Below are 17,630 nucleotides of genomic sequence, written 5' to 3'. Positions count from 1 at the left end.
GTTGCTGAGTTGTTATATTCTGTTTCCAAGTGGAAACATTTGATGCAAACAGTGAAAAAACCTGTCTCTTATACCTAAATGGAAGCACTGTAATTCACTCCTTGCCTTATAGGGCAACCAAATTTGGCTTGTTTGAATTCATCTTCATGAATTCAATCTTTCCTTACTAAAATCTACACATTGGTTTTCTTACTGAATTGCATTTCATTTTCAACCTGTTGGCTGATAATTTGACCCCAATCAAAAGTGACAACTTGCTCTTTTGTTCATTGAAACTCTCTCAGTTTGCTCATGCTTGATCACGTAACTGTAGGGAGTTAGGGTCCTGTATTTAGAAGAGTATGATAGTGAGCTCAGCACACCATAACAATTGAATTTTGAACCTTCAACTCTGTTCCAAAACAATGTGTTCATTTGTGTCCCAGATCCAAACCAAACACATTTAGGTAAAATATATGGCTCTATGAGTTACATATGGCTTTAGCTACCCTTTACATACCCTTCAACTTCCTTTGAATATTTTAAACACCACTTTATACATTATCTATTGAAAAATACATAATTTGAATCCAGTGTTGCTGCAATTGCCAATAATGATGCTTGAATATTAAATTCAGCATTAGAACTCACCCTCAAGGTATAAGTATTTACAAAAATGTGTTTGGTTTGGATCTGATACCCATGTAAACTCATCAAAATGAAGTTTCAAAATTCAACCACAATGCTATGCTGACCTCATTGTCGTACTCCCTTAATAGGGCTAGTCAAGTAAACGCGTTCATGGACAACTGACGTTATTCCATGGGGTAAAATCAAAGACAACATGCCCAGCCAAACCGCACTGTGCATGCATTGGATTTTGACATTTTTTCCATTTTACATGCTTGTCTAGGCAATTAGCATTGTGGTATTGAGCCAGTTTGATAGTGCGTTCACTGATTAACACCAAACATGCTCATTTCGTAGGGTTTTGTAACACAACTCGCTCAAAATCACTGAATTATTGAAAATTCAATGGGCGAGTGGTGCGAGTTGACCGAGTTGACTGTGATGTTTGTCTTAGTTCTCTCTCCCCAAAATGCCCAAAATCAGTGTGTCGGACCACATTTTTCCTTGAATTTCCTTTACTTGACATCCCCTATACAGGGCACCAGCTTGAGTGATTCTTCGGACATAACATGGTTTCTCACAGGTCAAAAAAGCACTTTTTGGTGAAATTTGGTGTCATGTAACTGCACCATGACTAACATGTTTCCACTATGCTCCTGACAGCATCAAATGTTTCCCAACTTCTGGCAATTTTGGGTTTTTACAGCTTCCTAAATCTGTTGGCAAACCTCATATTACAACCTCCCGTGATTTATTTGGAAAATCTGTTTAATCCCATCAGCCCAACCAACGCACCAACCCCGACGAGATGATGTTAAACTACTTATTCATGGAAATGTCCATTGACTTGAAAGGCTATCTGAATCTTGATTAAAATCTCCCTATGGACGAGGTAATGACGGACCCAGGCCCTGTGGTGCCTTTCAATGACCTCAAAACCGAACCAGACCCAATATTGACCTACCAGAATAAATACGACGATCCCGCTCACGTCATTGTCTTGGACAATGGTAAGTAAGAGAGCCGGAGCGAATGCTAAGAATGTTGTTACTATTATTATTGTTGCTCTTACTAATCATAGGCTCATACCAATGTCGAGTGGGTTGGGATGATGGTGAGCATCCTGCTTTGATCTACAAGAACATCATGGCCCGAACTCGGAAGGAGAAAGGCAAGGAATCCGAATTGTGGGTGGCCAACGATATCCTCAATATCGAGGCCGTGCGGTTCAATTTGAAGACGCCCTTTGACCGCAATGTGGTCACGCAATATGAGACGCAGGAGGTCTTGTTGGACTATGCCTTCCACCATTTGGGCATTCAAAGCGCCGAGGGCGTGGCCCATCCCATTCTCATGACGGAACCCGTGGGCAATCCCAATAAATGTCGAGAAAGTAAGACATGATTGAAAATTTTCCTTTTTTTTTCGTAGAAGAGCGTAAAAAGGACCTTCTTTTAGGACTTATATCCCACCCCTGTAAATGCCTAAGGGAACTTTGAAAAGTAATTTTACACTCGATCAGCAAGTTCAGATGCCAAGGTCAAGGCTCCATGACATCAGCGCATTAAAACTGAGAAGAATTGGCACACATATCATATCGTCACCTGCTCATTTTTAGAATCTTACAATTTTGACAATTTTATCTTCACATCTAGACTAACCTCAGGTTTTTTTATAGCAATCCATAAACCTTAAACTGGCAAACCATTTCTTTACCAGAACGCGCCTTCTTTTTATGTATTTGTGAGATAACCTTTTGAAGAACAGAGATGACTAGTGAAATTATTTCATTTATTTTTGCAATGTGCTCGACTTGCGTTTGCAACAACTTTCAAAATGCGACTTTGGATTTTTCAATATTTTTTGATACATCTCTATATGACTTTTATAAAAGCACTGTTTTCGTCTCATTTCATCATTTTTCATTAAAATGGCCGACAGTCACAATAAAGATTATTATTTTAAGTATTTATAGTAACGCAATGGATTTGTCATTATTTACTTTACCTCCTCCTCCAAGCTAACTGTGTTCTCGTGTTGAGGAAGAAAAAATCCAACTTTTCTTAACTTAGATCAAAGTTGCAAATCTATTGCTATGAAAAAGAAAAATAAGCAGGGGGAAGCATTCCTTGACCCAATTAAAAAGTTATGTCAATTTGGTCCAAATTGAGACAAAGTTCGTTTTTAGAATGCGCTTTTCAAATTTGCACTAATGTGAAAAAAATATTTGAATTTCCCTTCTTTTTTCTTTTGTTTGCACCTTTTGTTACACTTTTTGGCCTTATTGCACCTTTTTCTGCTTATTTGTGGCCTATTTTTTGCACTTTTTTGGTCTCTACAAGGCTTTGCTGTTTTGCACATTTTGCCCGTCCCTAGTTTTTATCGGCACAACATGCTCGAGAAACAAGTGAAAACAGAAATGAATTCCCTTTTTTAAACCTTGCTTTCAAGATTAGTAGAAATGACGGTGATTTGACTTTGGACGTCACTCGACCTCGATAACTTACCTGCCATGTAAGTGTCAAACCAAAAGTCATGCAAAGTGCCAGTTTCAAGTCCAAAGAAACAAACGAAGCAAGGCCTTAAGATAGTAAAGTAACCCCCCTAAAAACGCACCATAGTTGTTTTCCTTCGTTACTTCCTCGAAGCTGATTAACGTCTCTTTTTAAAAAGAAAAAAAACCCATTACTTCTTCAATTCAATCAATAGTGCAGATCTATTGCTTAAAAAAGAAGCGGAAACTAGTGCCTATAATTCTAGAAGAACCATCCTTTAACTTCATTTAAAAGGGGCCCTTTTTTGCAACGTCAGACAACCCAAACGAAATTGGAAAGAGGCACGGTAGATTGGAAAATAAAGTACTCGTAAAAGGCCATGAACACAACTTCTTTTGCGGGCATTATGTGACCCGGGTCACTACTGGTTAAAGCTCAGAAAAATGACTTGTTTTGTAATTGAGCAACAAACCTAGAGATTTGGATGCGAGTGGTCGTCTCAATTCAAGGTCACGTGTTTCGACAACCATCTGGAATTTACCCTCAACGGCAAAACAAGTTATTTTTCCGACCTTTACTAATTATGCGTAAGATTTTGATAGAATTAGCAAAAAAAACAACTCAAAAGCATTACATTTCAATACAGAGGAGTCGGTCCAATCGTCCCCATTTTTGGTAGGGGCCATGTCACCAAGCGCCCTCTAAAGTGCAGAACGTAAAGCATATTTCTTGTAGCGTAAGAAGGCTACACAAAATCATATAAATTTTGTCCGAAATTGAACCAAAACTTTACTTTTGGAAATGTCCCCCTTTAAATTGGCATTTTGTAGATATTCAGTAGATTGCAAACTACCTTTCTTGAATAATTTATGTTGACTTTTTGATACATATTTGGCCATTTTTTACATTTTTAGTTAATTTTCTACAAGTGTTTGCCTCTAAAAGTCTTTGCTGTTTTGCACCTTTTGCCCCTCCCTACAGTTGTTATCAGCCAACCACTAATGCAAGCATAATTCTTGAAGCAGATTATTTCAAAGTCATGAGGCACATTTCACGAGTGCAAAGACAATGTGCTGGACTTAAAAGGACCTCTTCTGCTTCATTATCCACAGTGATGAATGAGTTGCTGTTTGAATGCTACAACATCCCCCAGATCGCCTATGGAGTGGACTCTCTGTTCAGTTTCCACAAGAATGCTCAGACTCGAGGTTGGCCGGAAACGGCCTTGATGATTGGCGGAGGTTTCCATACCATCCATTTCATTCCCCTCATTAAAGGTCAAATATCGTGGTCGGGGGTCCGCCGATTGAACATTGGCGGGTTTCACTTGACCAACTTCCTTCATAGGGGATTGCAGCTCAAGTACTCGGCTCATGTCAATAACGTCACGGTGAGCTTCATTAATTTAGACTCCGACAAACGATGTTATTCGTAAGTCGAGCAACAATTGTAGAGGGAAACAATAACCTGTTTTCTTCCCGATGCCTCAGTTCAGCTTTTTCGCACATCCGGACCGTGAAACTTCTGCAATTTCTTCTTGACGTGAAAACAACATATTTTGTCGGCGTCTATATTATCGGTCGGGATGTAAATTTGAAGCAAGTTAAGGCACAAAAAAACCATTTTACTTACGTTACTAAGCAAAGAAACGATGAAAGGTGAAACATATTCTAGAAGGTATGCATTTTGACTTTATTTTTTTTAAGAAATTCGTTTATAGAGACGAGCTTCTCATAGGGCAGATTGTTGATTTTATTCCAGATTTTACATCATGATTCATGATTGTCTTTTAGATCAGCCGCAGTGAGGAGATCCTTCAAAACCAATGTCATCTGGTAAACGAATATTTACCTGAGCTTCGAAAATGGTCGGATCCAAATTACTATGAGCAAAATGTGCGCCGAATGCAACTTCCATTCGTTCCAAATGCTCGACCCCCTCCAGTTGATCCTGAAGTCCTCAAAGCTCGACGTCAAGAACTAGCCAAGCGATTGGTGGAAATGAACCAAAAAAAACGGAGCGAAAAAGTACTTCGAGGATAAGAAAAAAACTGGTTAAACCCACAAGTATGACCTTGACACTGTTTTCCTTTACTTCGCAGCTTCAAGCCGACCTTATTCTTATGAAATCATTGAAAACGGCCAAGACTTTGCATGAGCAAGGTTACGATGAAAAGGTCCGTCAGATTTTAGCTCGGTTTGAGATCTCTGTGAAAAATCCGAAAACTGATTTGGACCAAATTATGGAAGGGGTCAAGGTTCGGATTGACAAAGCTAGAGCAGCCTTGACCAAGAAGCCCGAGGTTGAGAAAGAGGAGCCAGAGGTCAAGAAACGTCGGGAGAATATGAATGAAACCGAGAGGAATGAGTTCGACCATTGGATGAACACGATCAAGGAGCAAAGGTTGGTGGTTACTGTTTGTATTTTTTCCAAAGATAGAGGGCCCTCGCCAAAAGTAACTATCTTGTGGGACATTGAAGCAGGAAAGGAAGATGACGTCACCATAAAATTTTGAGCGGTAACTCATACTTTTGAGATTTAATAGTTCTTTGTCAAGAGATTGAATCAGAGTTCTAATTCATTTATTTATGAAAGGAATGGTTTATGTTGCATTGCAATTTAATTAACTGTCACAGTTTTATCATTAACATGCTTAGAAAATACTTGTTTGTTGTTTTTGGACTTATTTTTCATACTTTTGAATATCCTATTTTCACAAAACGCTTTTTGAAACCTTATTTGTTTAAAATTGCGCGCTTTATGTTGGTTTTTTAGTACATCTACTGAATTGAAAAGTACCCCATTGACCTCCCAAAATTTGTGCTGACGTCATCAGGCAGCTGCTACTTAAACGAGTCAGGTTTGTTTGGTGTTTTATCCGTGTCAGATGGAACGGCTGGCACATACTGCGATGCCATAAATGGTGACTCAATGCAAGGGTATTTTCGCTTTAGTTATAAAATGAAAAAATGACCAAATGCCGCTGACAATGTATTTCAAACACATAGGACTCTCGAGATTTAACCACAACAAACACAAGGACGTCCCTAGCGAAGGTTGAAAGCGTAAAAAAGCGTACTATAGAGCAAGGCTTTAAAAGAAGACGCTCTTTCTTGGTCCTTGAAAATCATTGAAATCGGGCCTTTCATTTGAAAATTGAAGTCACCAATATCGTCCAATTGGAATTATGGATAAGTTTTTATATTACATTGCATTGAAATAAACTAGTTCGTAAAACTAGACCTCGTCAATGATTTGTTAACTTTGAACAATCAATCGTCCACCCTTAATAATTTGACGAACTGCATTCATCGCTTGAGGCCGATTTAATGTTTTCAGAGAGAATCTCATTGAAAAACGGGCTGCCCGAAAGCATAAAAAGGATCAATTGGCCAAACGTCGAACTGCGGCCTCTCAAGAGAGAATGCGGATCATTTCTCAATTGGCCAAGCATTCCAAAAAGGATGACGATTTTGGTGTCAATGACGACGATTGGGACGTTTACAAGAAGATCAGCAAGGCACGGATAGAGTTAATCCCAGAGAAGTAGACGGAGATTGAGACCATTTTTGTCTATTCAGGATGCTGGAGATTCTGATTCTGAGGAGGAACAAGAGAAGTTACTGGAATACGAAAATGTCCTGAAGGAGAACGATCCCGATTTTGTTTTGGATGGGGACAATGAAGTCTCCCATGACTCCAAAGAATGGTATCAACTCCACATTGCCACCGAGAGAATACGGATTCCCGAAGTCCTTTTTCAAGTAAGAACCTGTCTTTAGATTCCAATCTCATCCTCAAAGTTTCTCTTTTAGCATCATGTTCTAAAGCGAAAAATCATAAATCTAGGCCATAAATTGTAATTTCCCTCTTTGTGGTGTAAAAAGTTGCTTAGTTGTCTCTTTCGAAAACGGTTTCAAACCTAGTTGCAAAAAAAGAATATCACAAGTGTTAAAAAAAAATCATGATTTTTTATCAAAAAGTATCAACAGGAAAGGCTTAATTGTTTTAGAAAAATCAATATTATAAAGTTTTCATTTTCTATTTCTAATAATACACCTTATTTTTCAGCCGTCAATCATTGGCCATGACCAAGCCGGGATCTCGGAGACCCTGGAGTTCATTCTCACCAAATACGACGCTCAAACCCAATCCGAATTAGTAGCCAATGTGTTCTTAACCGGTTCTCTCATGCAAATCCCCGGCTTCAAATCTCGACTCGAGACGGATTTGAGGGAAATGCGGCCTTTTCAATCGGCCTTTGAAGTTCGAGTGGCCGACCATCCGGCATTCGATGCCTGGACAGGAGCAGCAAAGTTCGTTCAAGATCATAAGAAAAGTGGCACAATGGATCAAGTGTTCATGAGCAAAGCCGAGTACCAAGAAAATGGAACCGAATACTTCAAATGCCATTCGTGTTCCAATGCGTTTACCAAAACCCCTGACGAGATCTTCGCCGAACAACCCACTTAGTTATGTTTACTGTGTCCTTGATTTTTGGTTTTAAATTTAATAAAAGTTCAAGTCGAGGGATTGCTTGCGTTAATCTCTTTCAAGATGTATTTATTTGCTCAGAAAGAGATGGGATTGTTAACTGGTCAGCTAACTTCAACTTAACATTGCGGCTAAGTGACGCTAAGAATCTGGGAGTGGTATACTCCAAAACGGAGAAAGTTGTCACCTGCCCAAACTGGTTTCCTTGGTTTGCACAGTTAGTTGAAGCTCTGAAATCATGTTATTCGGTCTCATGCTAGTGGTATGTTGCTGGTTTTCACGGGGTTTGTGTGACCTCGAACCATCCTGGATACCTTTGGAAAGCAATGTGATCGTTGGATTGAGAGGTGTGGCCGCTTTCAGTGACGATGTGGCTTGGGCCAGTGGATCAAGTGGGACAGTTCTTCGGACTGTCAATGGAGGCGACACGTGGGAGAAAGTGAGCTCAAAGTGACCTTTTGATCTAACATTGGATGTTGTACCCACATTTTTCTACTTGAAAGCTTCCAAGTCCTCCTGGAGCTGAAAACGCAGACTTTCGGGATATTGAGGTCGGTCCTGATGGCGAATCAGCAATTGTGATGGCTGCCGGCAATCCTGCCGTGTTCTACTTGTTTAGAGGTAGATCTATGCTCTATATCTATTGCTCAATATAGAGAATTTATTTGTTTTTTTTGTGTAGATAGTGTTTTGAAATTTTGCTGTTAATGCGCTATCAGTTGTTAAAACAAGATAAACATACGTTAAACACAAAAAAGTAGCTTTTATAATCATTCGCCAATAACTCGAAAACACGTTTTCATAGTTTTCAGTTTTTTGGTTTGGTTTGGTTTTTCACGGGCTTTTCTAACCGCTACAAGGAATGTAATCCCAGCACTTTTACATGAAAGGTTAAAATTCGTCTATCTATTGTCTTTTAATCCTCATATGATATTTAATATTTTAATAAGGAGGGGCCTCGAGATGGAGCCCTGCGGAACACCTGACTTCATACTAAGTGATCATTCAATCTTTACTACTTCTTCCTATCATGAATGAAGCTTCTTATCAAATTGAGACCCTTGCCTTGGATCCCAATTTTATGAAGTCTATTCAATAAAAGGCCGTGATCTACTTTATTAAAGGCCTTGGCAAAATCAAGAAAGACATTATTAACTGATTCATGGCTTTCTCGTCCTTCAATAACCCGCTCTAATAGTGAGAGAAATCGGCCCATAATTACTGGGGAGCGACTTATCTCCCCCTTTAGAACTTGGAACAACGTGGGCTAATTTTAGTGACGATGGAAACTTGCCCTGATCCAAGATGCAACGCATCAAGTACGAGAAAACCAGGGCGCAAGAACCAGTGAGCATCTCATCAGAAACTGAGATGTCACTCCATCGGACTAGAGACCTGGAAAGTCTCAAGTCCCTGATGGCCTCTAAAGCATCTTGATCTGTGACTACAAGATCAAGTAAGTGCTAAAATTGACTAACCTTCAATCTCAACAGATTCATTTCAGAGTAATGAGCTGTTACTTCTGAAACTCAGTGGGGTTGAAAAACACACTGGAAAACTGATCTCCAAGCATGTAAGCCATAGCCTCTACATTGCTAATGGCTTCCTCATCAACCTCAAAACGCCACTAGAGTGTTTCATTTTTCTCTTAGAGTTCGCATAAGAGAAAAATGCCTTCGGATTCGACCTGACTTCCTGAACCACCTTGCTCTCAGTTTGTAACTGGTCATTTTCGATGGAGGCCTTAATCTTATCCTGAAACAAGGCCATTTTTTCATCACTAACCACAACTTCTGGATTCGAATTGCTATGAAGCTTTTTTGCTAGTTTGCAACTCTTTTTGGAATTTTTGTCCGTGTCCCATCTTCCAAACACATTCAGAGATTGCTACATCTTTTGGAGCAAACTTCCTTAAAAACTGAGATAAGTTTATTCATTGCTGCATCTATGGACGGTTCCTGTTTCAGAATTGAAACCAGGTCTTGTTCTACTAACCTTTTACAATTAGAGGCAACTGATCGTCTTTGAACTTGAAATTTGAAGAGGGAAAAGACGAAGACAAGCAAGTAATCAAGGAACCTAACCTAGGTAACAACACAAATGAACTCAACAAACTGATCTAAAGAATGTACAATCAATAAACTAAAGAACATTAAGTTCTAACAATCAATGAGCAATACAACCAAACTATCTAACTAAGACTTCTAGACTTCAGACAATGATTCGAAAATAAATATACTGCATTACAATATCAAGGAGAAAGTGCTTAAGCTAAACATGAACAAGTTTCATCAATTTAATTGGTAACAATTATCGATAAATAAACACCGAAAAATAGCGAAAACCAATAAAAGATAGCAAAATCTGAAATTCAAAAACAAGTTAATTTACCCTACGTTCTCTGAAGTAAATCCTAAGATGCAAATTATTACCCAAATCTGAACACAAAAATGGCTTGAATGAATGGGTCAATATACTGTAAGGTCCTTGCTTTGTTTTCCAGATTCAAAATGGGAGCAGATATTTTACCAGAATACAAGTGGAACCTTCTTTGACGCTTTTGACTTCTGGACCAATCCCAGTGAGGATTACCAGCATAATGGATTTGCATTTGGTGATCCTGTCAATGGAAAATTGCAATTCTTGACTTCCAAACAATTTGGCGGCGAATGGGAAAAATGGGATGTCAACGTTGATGTGGGACCAGACATTGGCGGATTTGCAGCAAGTGGAACCTGCCTTAGGACGGTGGTATGCACCAATGTCTAAGATTATTCAGGCCCTTAGAACGCAAAGTTAACTGGTTCTGTTTACTCGGCAGGATCCCGATTCCGTTTTTATTGGGTTAGGAAACAGTAAGGCGTTAATCCTAGCCTCTCACGATCGTGGAACAACATGGACATTGGTGGAAACCGGAATTCAGCATGGGACAGACCGATCTGGCGTGTTTTCAATGGACTTCCTTGATCCTCTCCATGGAATTGCAGTGGGTGGAGACTTTAACGGAGCCCTGTTTACCACAGAAGAGAATGCGGCTATAACTGAAGATGGAGGAATCACTTGGGATCTTTTGGATCCCGAAATCAACCCTAGAGGATATCGATCTTCCGTTGCATACGTGGGAAAAAATCTGGTAATTGCTTGCGGAAAAGAAGGGTGCGACAACGCCAATGCCTCGGATTACGTTTTCAAGCCCATGATTGGAGAAGGTTACTACTCAGTATCGGCGAGTCCATCTGGCAACACTGCATACGCCTCGGGCCCAGACGGCCGATTAGCTCGTTTAAGTTTGGCGTAACCCATTGAATACAAATTTATTGTATTGTTCTTGTTTCAGTGTATCCGGAAGAATCTTTTTTTCTAACTTCTGGCAAGCACTTGATTCTGCTTAAGGGAGGTATGACAGTTGAGACGTAGGCAAGTCATGAATTATATTCCTGGTAGATAACTTTAAGTTGCGTTGTTCTAAGTTCGAGCCATTAGATAAAAAGGTCCAAGATCAATGGCAGACGTTGGGGATTACTAGGCCGTCAGAGGTCGCGTGGGTGGAAAGTACCTAGAAACCCAGGACGATCAGCTCGTGAAACCCCTTGACTCGGGAAAAAAGATGTAAATAAAAGTGAAAAGTGCAAACGTGTGAAAAAAGATGAAATGCACAAATGTTTAAAAAAGTGGTCTCCAGCGACAAAAACATTTTTACACAATTTGCCTGTCCCTAGTTATTATGCAGGATAACGCCCCCTATAGAGCAATAGTTAAAGCATGTAATCGAACTTGATCGCCCTCATTGATTAGGAGACCTCTAACTGCAGTTCCACTCCATGCAGCTTTGCACTTTCCTTTGCCACACGCTTCTAGAGATGTGGACTGCAAACGGAAGCAAAATTTTCATATCTCCTAAACCGTTCACTTTATTCCAAATAAGCAGGTCATACGACCAAAAGATCTTTTTGAATATATGAACGTGAACAAATTTGAGCCCAAAATTATGCTTTGCAAGTAAATGATCTGCCTTTAATTGAAGCGATCTACATTCCTTATTTTTTTACTTCAATTCGAAACGTGGCTCAGAATCGTTATGACCGAGAGCTGGCCGATTTGACGAGAAGCTCGTTCACAGTCCATATTTCTAGAAGTTCATTATCCATCTCCTCCTGAGCTGACCGTGGTGTCAAACATAATCTCGAAGTCTGCAATTTGGATTTAATTAAGAATTGCATTTCGCAATTGGAGAGGTTAAGCTAGTTAACGTAAGGAATAGTACAACTGTCAGAGCACTTTTTGCTTTAGTCCATCCTACTGTGAGGTGCACTTCATATAAAAAAGAAAAATGAACATTTGGCCCATGTAGTTCCACGACCTGCACAATCATACTCGGCATTAAACAGTCCGCCCACCTGCAGGTTTCTGAATATCCGTCCATATATATCCTTTTGTTTGGGCAACTCTAGACAATATTCATAGGAAATCATGAGTTCCTCATGCAACCTGTCCCTTGACCACACAAGTAAATCTTTAGTGTGTATCACTTGGCCATAGGCGGCGATAAGGAGCACCTTGGATGGTAGATGCATGGGAGTAAAGAAGCACCTCGAGGAACTAAATGAGTTGAAATCACAGATTTAGCCACCTTGGAGTAAGGATAAACGAAGCGTTAAGCTCGTTAAGCATGAAAATATAAAGCGATAGCTCATGGCCCACGTTATTTTAGAAAAAATGCCTTTTAAGACATGTCTTGTTATGAACCTTAAATTTGAGTAATCCTTTGATTTAAGACATGTCTTGTTATGAACCTTAAATTTGAGTAATCCTTTGATTACTTCGGATTTGCTCACTTTTGTCAAACTCTTGAATCAAGTTAAACTTTTGGAAGAAAGTAACATTACCATCACCCAATCTCTAGCAAAAAAAGGATTGAAAGATTAGTCTTCACGATAGTGCATGCCTTGAGCAATTGGCTTTTAAGGCTGTTCTATTCCCCAATGACTAGACTTAGGAAAAGAAGTTAAAAACCTATAACCTAGGTTTTTACTTTTTCGGGCCAATTTTGGACAAATTATCTAAATGTACCTAAACTGGTCTAATTGTGATTCACCATTTGGTAGGTCTTGCCCCTTTTTCCCGTCATGTGGAAGCACTGCACAGGAGTCAAGACCACGTTTTGTAGAAAAAAATCGTTCAAAACCGTTCAGCATAATGTGTCCGTGAGCTTCATTTGCTTACAAATGGTATTGAAAAAAAGCAAAAATCCCTTCAATGTTCATGAGGAACACAATTAAAGCAGACTCGTGGACTGAGCTTTGGCATATATCTGGCGTGGAATGCCTATTATATTTCAAGTTTCAATGTCCATTTTCTGAGGCCTTTACCTCCAAATCAATTGACTCCAAGTGTGAATGCCCTTCAAAACCAGTCCCTATTTTGTGGTTTCATTTGTTTTCCCTCTGTTGACGTTTAATTCTTTGTGGTACTCTGTCGAAAACCGAATAATTCTGCACAACTGATTTGTCATTCAAATCAAGGCCGTTGTTGCTCCGATAAAGGTGAACATCACGGCCACCCGTGTCTCGAGTCAAATTCTTCATAGCCGTGTCTGTCAATTTCACTTTGACGGCGTTATCCAGTTTTCCGTCTTTAATGGCACGAGATTTGCCATTGCTCCAGTTGTTGGCCGCTATGTGTTCCGTTCTTTCTGGAAATATGAGAATAACTGTAATTCTTATCTAGAAAAAGGTGTATTATATTCACTTTAAGGTTACTTTTGGGAGCGATGGAGGTGAGGTATACGCCATTTCCAAGCACTGCATCCCTTCCCCCTTGACTTTTGATTGACGAATTGATGCTACCTGATGCCATGATCTTCTCTCCACCATTATTGTCAGTGTAGTGGTAAAATGTCCCATTCTTTTTGCTACTCATGTTGCCCAAGCACCAATGCTATGACTGGATACAATAGCTCAAACTAATCAAGGCTTTAAAGCAAGTACAAGATAGACGCGATTCTCGACATTTAATCCTTAAAGATCCTAGTCATCTGAATGGCCAGACAAGGCCCTAATAAAGGTCTGACATGAATCAAAATATTTATATAAGATATTAGAATCATTTGTAGAGCATTTAAAATGATTGGTTCATGGACAACGGTACACTGGACATATTTGACGCCGCCAAATGTACTCCAAAAGTGTAACGGAAAATTTAGAAACAAGTCAACTGAGCCTCCAGACCAGAAATAGAAAAAAAATCTTAGTCACGCTATACAAGCCATGCAGATTCACTCGCCATAGACATTCAAAACTGTAGGAACGAACATCATAAGTTTTACGCTCTAGCTCAAGGATGTTGTAAATAGAAGAATTCTCGTTACCCTTTTTCTATGGTTCAAATTTTCAGTTGTCCAAGTTGAGGTTAAGCTAAACGGGTGATACAATGTGGACGAACAAAGAAATTTGACTCGCGTGAATGAAGATTACAAGTGTATCAGGAGCTGGCTACACACTTAACTAAGTCGCCTTTTTCCGTAGTTTACTCGTACATTTATTACGGTAAAAACAATTCTTCTTCGAACTTGGGAGCACGTGGTAGAACATCACACAAAATAACAAAATGTTAAAAGCGGGGTTCAATCCTTCTTGTCCATCCCAACCTCTCATATCAAAGCGGACCGTGCCCGCCACAAAGTGAGAGAAATTTGTGTAAAGTTCCAAAATATATTTGATGTCAGTGGTTGCCAGAAACATCCAAGCACTCCTTGACAGTGAGTGAAAGGTGTTTTAAACACTGCTGAGCAAAAAAGAGCCATCTATTGCACAAACCTTGAATTCCAATGTTAACAATCTTGATTTATATACAACTCAATAAGTGAAAACTGGAGCGCAATGGCTGGAAATGATCAGCAGTAGCCTCTTTGAAAGGGTGGAGGGGGAAAACCGATCCAAAGTAAGGCCTGAATCACCGTTGAAGTCTCGTTTCTTAACGAAATCAAAGCCTACCGAGGTATCCGACGACAATTGGAAAGACCTCCACTCCAGTTCAATTGAGACCTCCATGATTGGTTAAACCATGTACCAGAAACTAGAAGGGACTGTTGCAATAATCTCTTCTGGTTGCATAACAACTATATTCATGTTTAGAATGACCGGCTATAAATACTGACTTTAATTCCATTCAAAACCTATGGTAAAAATTGAAAAATCAAGAGGAATCTGCCTCAATTGAAGTATATTGCAATGATGAATGGTACAAAATTCCTTCAGTTGTTTGCAAGTACTTTGTTGCAGGCTTCACACACCGTTGTTATCCTCGCTAAAGTAAAAGGCTACTTTTAACAAACACTGACCAACCTTACTGAAGCTTTGAAGAGATTTCTTTTTTTATGGAAACTGATTCATTGATAAGCATTATTTATTCTTCCTTCAAAAAAGCACATTGTCTATAAGTGAGACCAGGTACAGAAGATTCATTTTTTCCTGGTTCAGTACTAGTTTTGAAGTACATTTCAACCAAATTAAACATAATTGGACAACAAACGACAATAGCCCCCTTACGCTGCACGAAATATGTTTTACGTTCTGCACTTTAGAGGGCGCTTTGTCACTCAACCAACCGGAACAAAGTTCTATGTCAGAGTGTAATTGAAAAAAAAGTATTCAGCGATTGGCCCACCAACGGCCATTATTGACCATCTTCCAGCATTTTCTGCCATTATACACACTTTTTTGCCATCTGCACTATCTTTCAAAGTCAATTTTTGCCATCACTGTTAAGACTCAATCAATTCCCATGAAAACCATCATGTCTTGAAGGCCACTGTACAGTGCCCTGAATAAAGCAAATGGCTAACACAACCAAGTGTTGTCCCAGCAAAATTCTGCTATAATGCACGAAAAGGTGGTCTAGTGGTCAAAAAGGTTCAGAATACCTGATTGAGGCTATCCCCAGTTTTTGGTCCTACAACACCTGGCTCCTCTACTCTCCATATAATTTAAATCTCTGGGATCATTTTTTGGAGGGAAAGTTGTTTCAATATGCATTGGTCTATTTGGCATTTAAACGTTATCCTACTCATTAATCTTGACGAATTTCTGTGGTCTAGATTTGCAGCTCAAACCTTTCAACGTTCATGCACTTTTTACGGTTTGTCGCTGTTGCACCTTTGATTAATTGAAAAAGTAAAACTGCTTGATTTTTTAATATTTCCTTTACTTCCTTTTGACTTGTAGTTACCTACAACATTTTAATTTGCTTTTTTACCGATTTTAATTGCATTTTGGGGCAACACTAAATGGTGCTCGGGCGATAGACATCATTAGTGTGATTAATCTGTCAAAAGAAACTCTGAAGTTGTTTGTAACCAAATTCCTAATAAGTATATTTGCCGAGGGATAACATTTGACTCAAAACAAATAGACTCTTCTGTTTCAACGATTGCACAATGCGTCGTCTTTCGACATTTCCAGACATGTCTAAATCTACTCGCAGTACAAACATCTTCAGCGCATTAAAATGCTTTGGATCTGTTCGCAGGCTGGTTGATCCTATTGGAGTAGACGATTGATGTTGGATTTGAAGTATCTTTTTGTATTTGGGATGCCAGGGTTGAAGGGGTGAAACTTGTCCGGCCAACGAAGGTAGTCATCACGTCGTTCCTATATACTTCCGATAGGCATTGTTCTAGTCCGTGTTAGATTGCCTTTCCNACTGCTTGATTTTTTAATATTTCCTTTACTTCCTTTTGACTTGTAGTTACCTACAACATTTTAATTTGCTTTTTTACCGATTTTAATTGCATTTTGTGGCGGGGTTAGCGTCTAAAAGTTTCCTTTGGAGAAAGCAACAATAATCTCTCAAAGTATTTGGCTTAATTGAAATGCCACTTTGCTTGAAATTAGCTCAAAACGAACTTTGTAGCTTATTAAGGCAAACCTCAGATCTAGGCATGGAGGAAAATTCGAGACAAATAGTGCAGACCTGGCCCATTCAACGCTGCATCCACGGGTGGGTAGCTACAACCACGGGCCTTCTGCAAATACCACACTCTACTGGGCCCAAGTTCCGCACTGACGCCCTTGGTCGTTTGGAGAAAGGTTCTTTGCTTAAGGACAGCTACTACCGGCTGTGCCATGTTAGTTTACCGGATAGTGGTTGTTGACTGGATGTCTATTGCATCTTTGTGGAGGCATTTAAAGAGAGGGAAAATGTTAATGACAAGTATGATGGTGGGAGCAAGAGTGAGAATAATGAAAATTGATATTGGTGGCTAGAATGTAACAATTTCCCACTACAAAGACATCAAAGTCTGATGTGATGTAAACCCTTATTTTGGCATCACCCTCTATTCTTCATTCTTCCCACCCGTGGATCCACAACATGGGGCCTAGGGACCACTGATGTGATCAATCTGCCTAAGCCTCAAACTTTCAAAGCAGTACCGCCAAATTTAATCCAAGCTGGACTTTTTTTGGTCAGAAAATGTACGTTCCCTTGACCTAAAAATCCAGCTAGGATCAAATTTGGCAGTACTGGTTTGTGAGCTTCGATCACATCAGTACTAGGGACATTCCAGACAGTCATTGGACCATTGATTGCCCTGGAGAATCCCTTATTTAAGATTATGTCCACCCTGTTGCCTCCCTGCTTCTCCGGATTGGCTGAGGACAGGGATCTCCTTCCCCAGTTCCAATTTGGATTTGAGAGAAGCCGCTCTAGCACCACGGCAGCTCCTCTCCTCTATGAAATTGTGCAATCTAACATCAACAACAAAAGGAGAGCGGATGCTTGTCAAGTTTGCATTGCATTGTGCTTGGTCTATTTCCTCTAAGTGATTGAAAGGGTTGACAGAACACGGTTATTCCTTGAACTCCAACTGCGGGGAGTGCCAGGTTCAAATTTGTGTCCAGCTTTCCAACATCTATGCAAGACTGCCAGGACCCAGACGCTCCGTTTGTTCTGGTAAAGAACAACTTTTGGCGTAACCTGAGCTGATTGAAAACATACATGTATTCAAGGGCCAGATCCTTGCAAAGCCATCAT

General features: G+C 39.7%; 3 protein-coding genes across 3 annotated transcripts; 2 read left to right on the top strand and 1 right to left on the bottom strand.

Moving 5' to 3' along the window:
• The first annotated feature begins 1,210 nt into the window (after nt 1–1,210).
• LOC131882652 (actin-related protein 5-like) lies at nt 1,211–10,925 on the top strand. The gene is made up of 11 exons (XM_059229875.1): nt 1,211–1,619; nt 1,691–2,002; nt 4,217–4,494; nt 4,898–5,131; nt 5,206–5,507; nt 6,444–6,624; nt 6,686–6,868; nt 7,176–8,037; nt 8,102–8,219; nt 10,102–10,349; nt 10,420–10,925. Exons 1-8 carry the CDS (start codon nt 1,493–1,495, stop codon nt 7,575–7,577), a joined length of 2,019 nt encoding a protein of 672 aa, XP_059085858.1. The 5' UTR covers nt 1,211–1,492; the 3' UTR covers nt 7,578–8,037; nt 8,102–8,219; nt 10,102–10,349; nt 10,420–10,925.
• Nucleotides 7,837–10,896, top strand: LOC131881526 (uncharacterized). Its single transcript, XM_059228412.1, has 4 exons — nt 7,837–8,037; nt 8,102–8,219; nt 10,102–10,349; nt 10,420–10,896. The coding sequence occupies exons 1-4, from the start codon at nt 7,837–7,839 to the stop codon at nt 10,894–10,896; spliced, it is 1,044 nt and encodes a 347-aa protein (XP_059084395.1).
• Nucleotides 10,926–12,915: 1,990 nt separating the features above from the next.
• On the bottom strand, nt 12,916–13,752 carry LOC131882180 (uncharacterized). Its single transcript, XM_059229249.1, has 2 exons — nt 13,358–13,752; nt 12,916–13,290 (listed from the first exon to the last, which is right to left on the bottom strand). Exons 1-2 carry the CDS (start codon nt 13,515–13,517, stop codon nt 13,028–13,030), a joined length of 423 nt encoding a protein of 140 aa, XP_059085232.1. The 5' UTR covers nt 13,518–13,752; the 3' UTR covers nt 12,916–13,027.
• Nucleotides 13,753–17,630: the final 3,878 nt, after the last annotated feature.

This window comes from Tigriopus californicus, chromosome 6 (genome assembly GCF_007210705.1).
Source record: "Tigriopus californicus strain San Diego chromosome 6, Tcal_SD_v2.1, whole genome shotgun sequence".
NCBI lineage: Eukaryota > Metazoa > Arthropoda > Copepoda > Harpacticoida > Harpacticidae > Tigriopus > Tigriopus californicus.
Note: the sequence above shows the minus strand (reverse complement) of the source record. Positions and strands in the feature narration are given on the sequence as shown.

What these genes read in the sequence shown, in the direction of transcription:
- LOC131882652 (XM_059229875.1), top strand. Translation starts at nt 1,493, where the DNA reads ATGGACGAGGTAATGACGGACCCAGGCCCTGTGGTGCCTTTCAATGAC. An exon ending in CTCATGTCAATAACGTCACG is followed by an intron (nt 4,495 to 4,897) that starts GTGAGCTTCATT and finishes ATTGTCTTTTAG; the next exon opens with ATCAGCCGCAGTGAGGAGAT. An exon ending in TTTACAAGAAGATCAGCAAG is followed by an intron (nt 6,625 to 6,685) that starts GCACGGATAGAG and finishes TTGTCTATTCAG; the next exon opens with GATGCTGGAGATTCTGATTC.
- LOC131881526 (XM_059228412.1), top strand. Translation starts at nt 7,837, where the DNA reads ATGTTATTCGGTCTCATGCTAGTGGTATGTTGCTGGTTTTCACGGGGT. An exon ending in GAGGCGACACGTGGGAGAAA is followed by an intron (nt 8,038 to 8,101) that starts GTGAGCTCAAAG and finishes TCTACTTGAAAG; the next exon opens with CTTCCAAGTCCTCCTGGAGC. An exon ending in GAACCTGCCTTAGGACGGTG is followed by an intron (nt 10,350 to 10,419) that starts GTATGCACCAAT and finishes TTTACTCGGCAG; the next exon opens with GATCCCGATTCCGTTTTTAT.
- LOC131882180 (XM_059229249.1), bottom strand. Translation starts at nt 13,517, where the DNA reads ATGAGTAGCAAAAAGAATGGGACATTTTACCACTACACTGACAATAAT. An exon ending in CACCTCCATCGCTCCCAAAA is followed by an intron (nt 13,291 to 13,357) that starts GTAACCTTAAAG and finishes TCATATTTCCAG; the next exon opens with AAAGAACGGAACACATAGCG.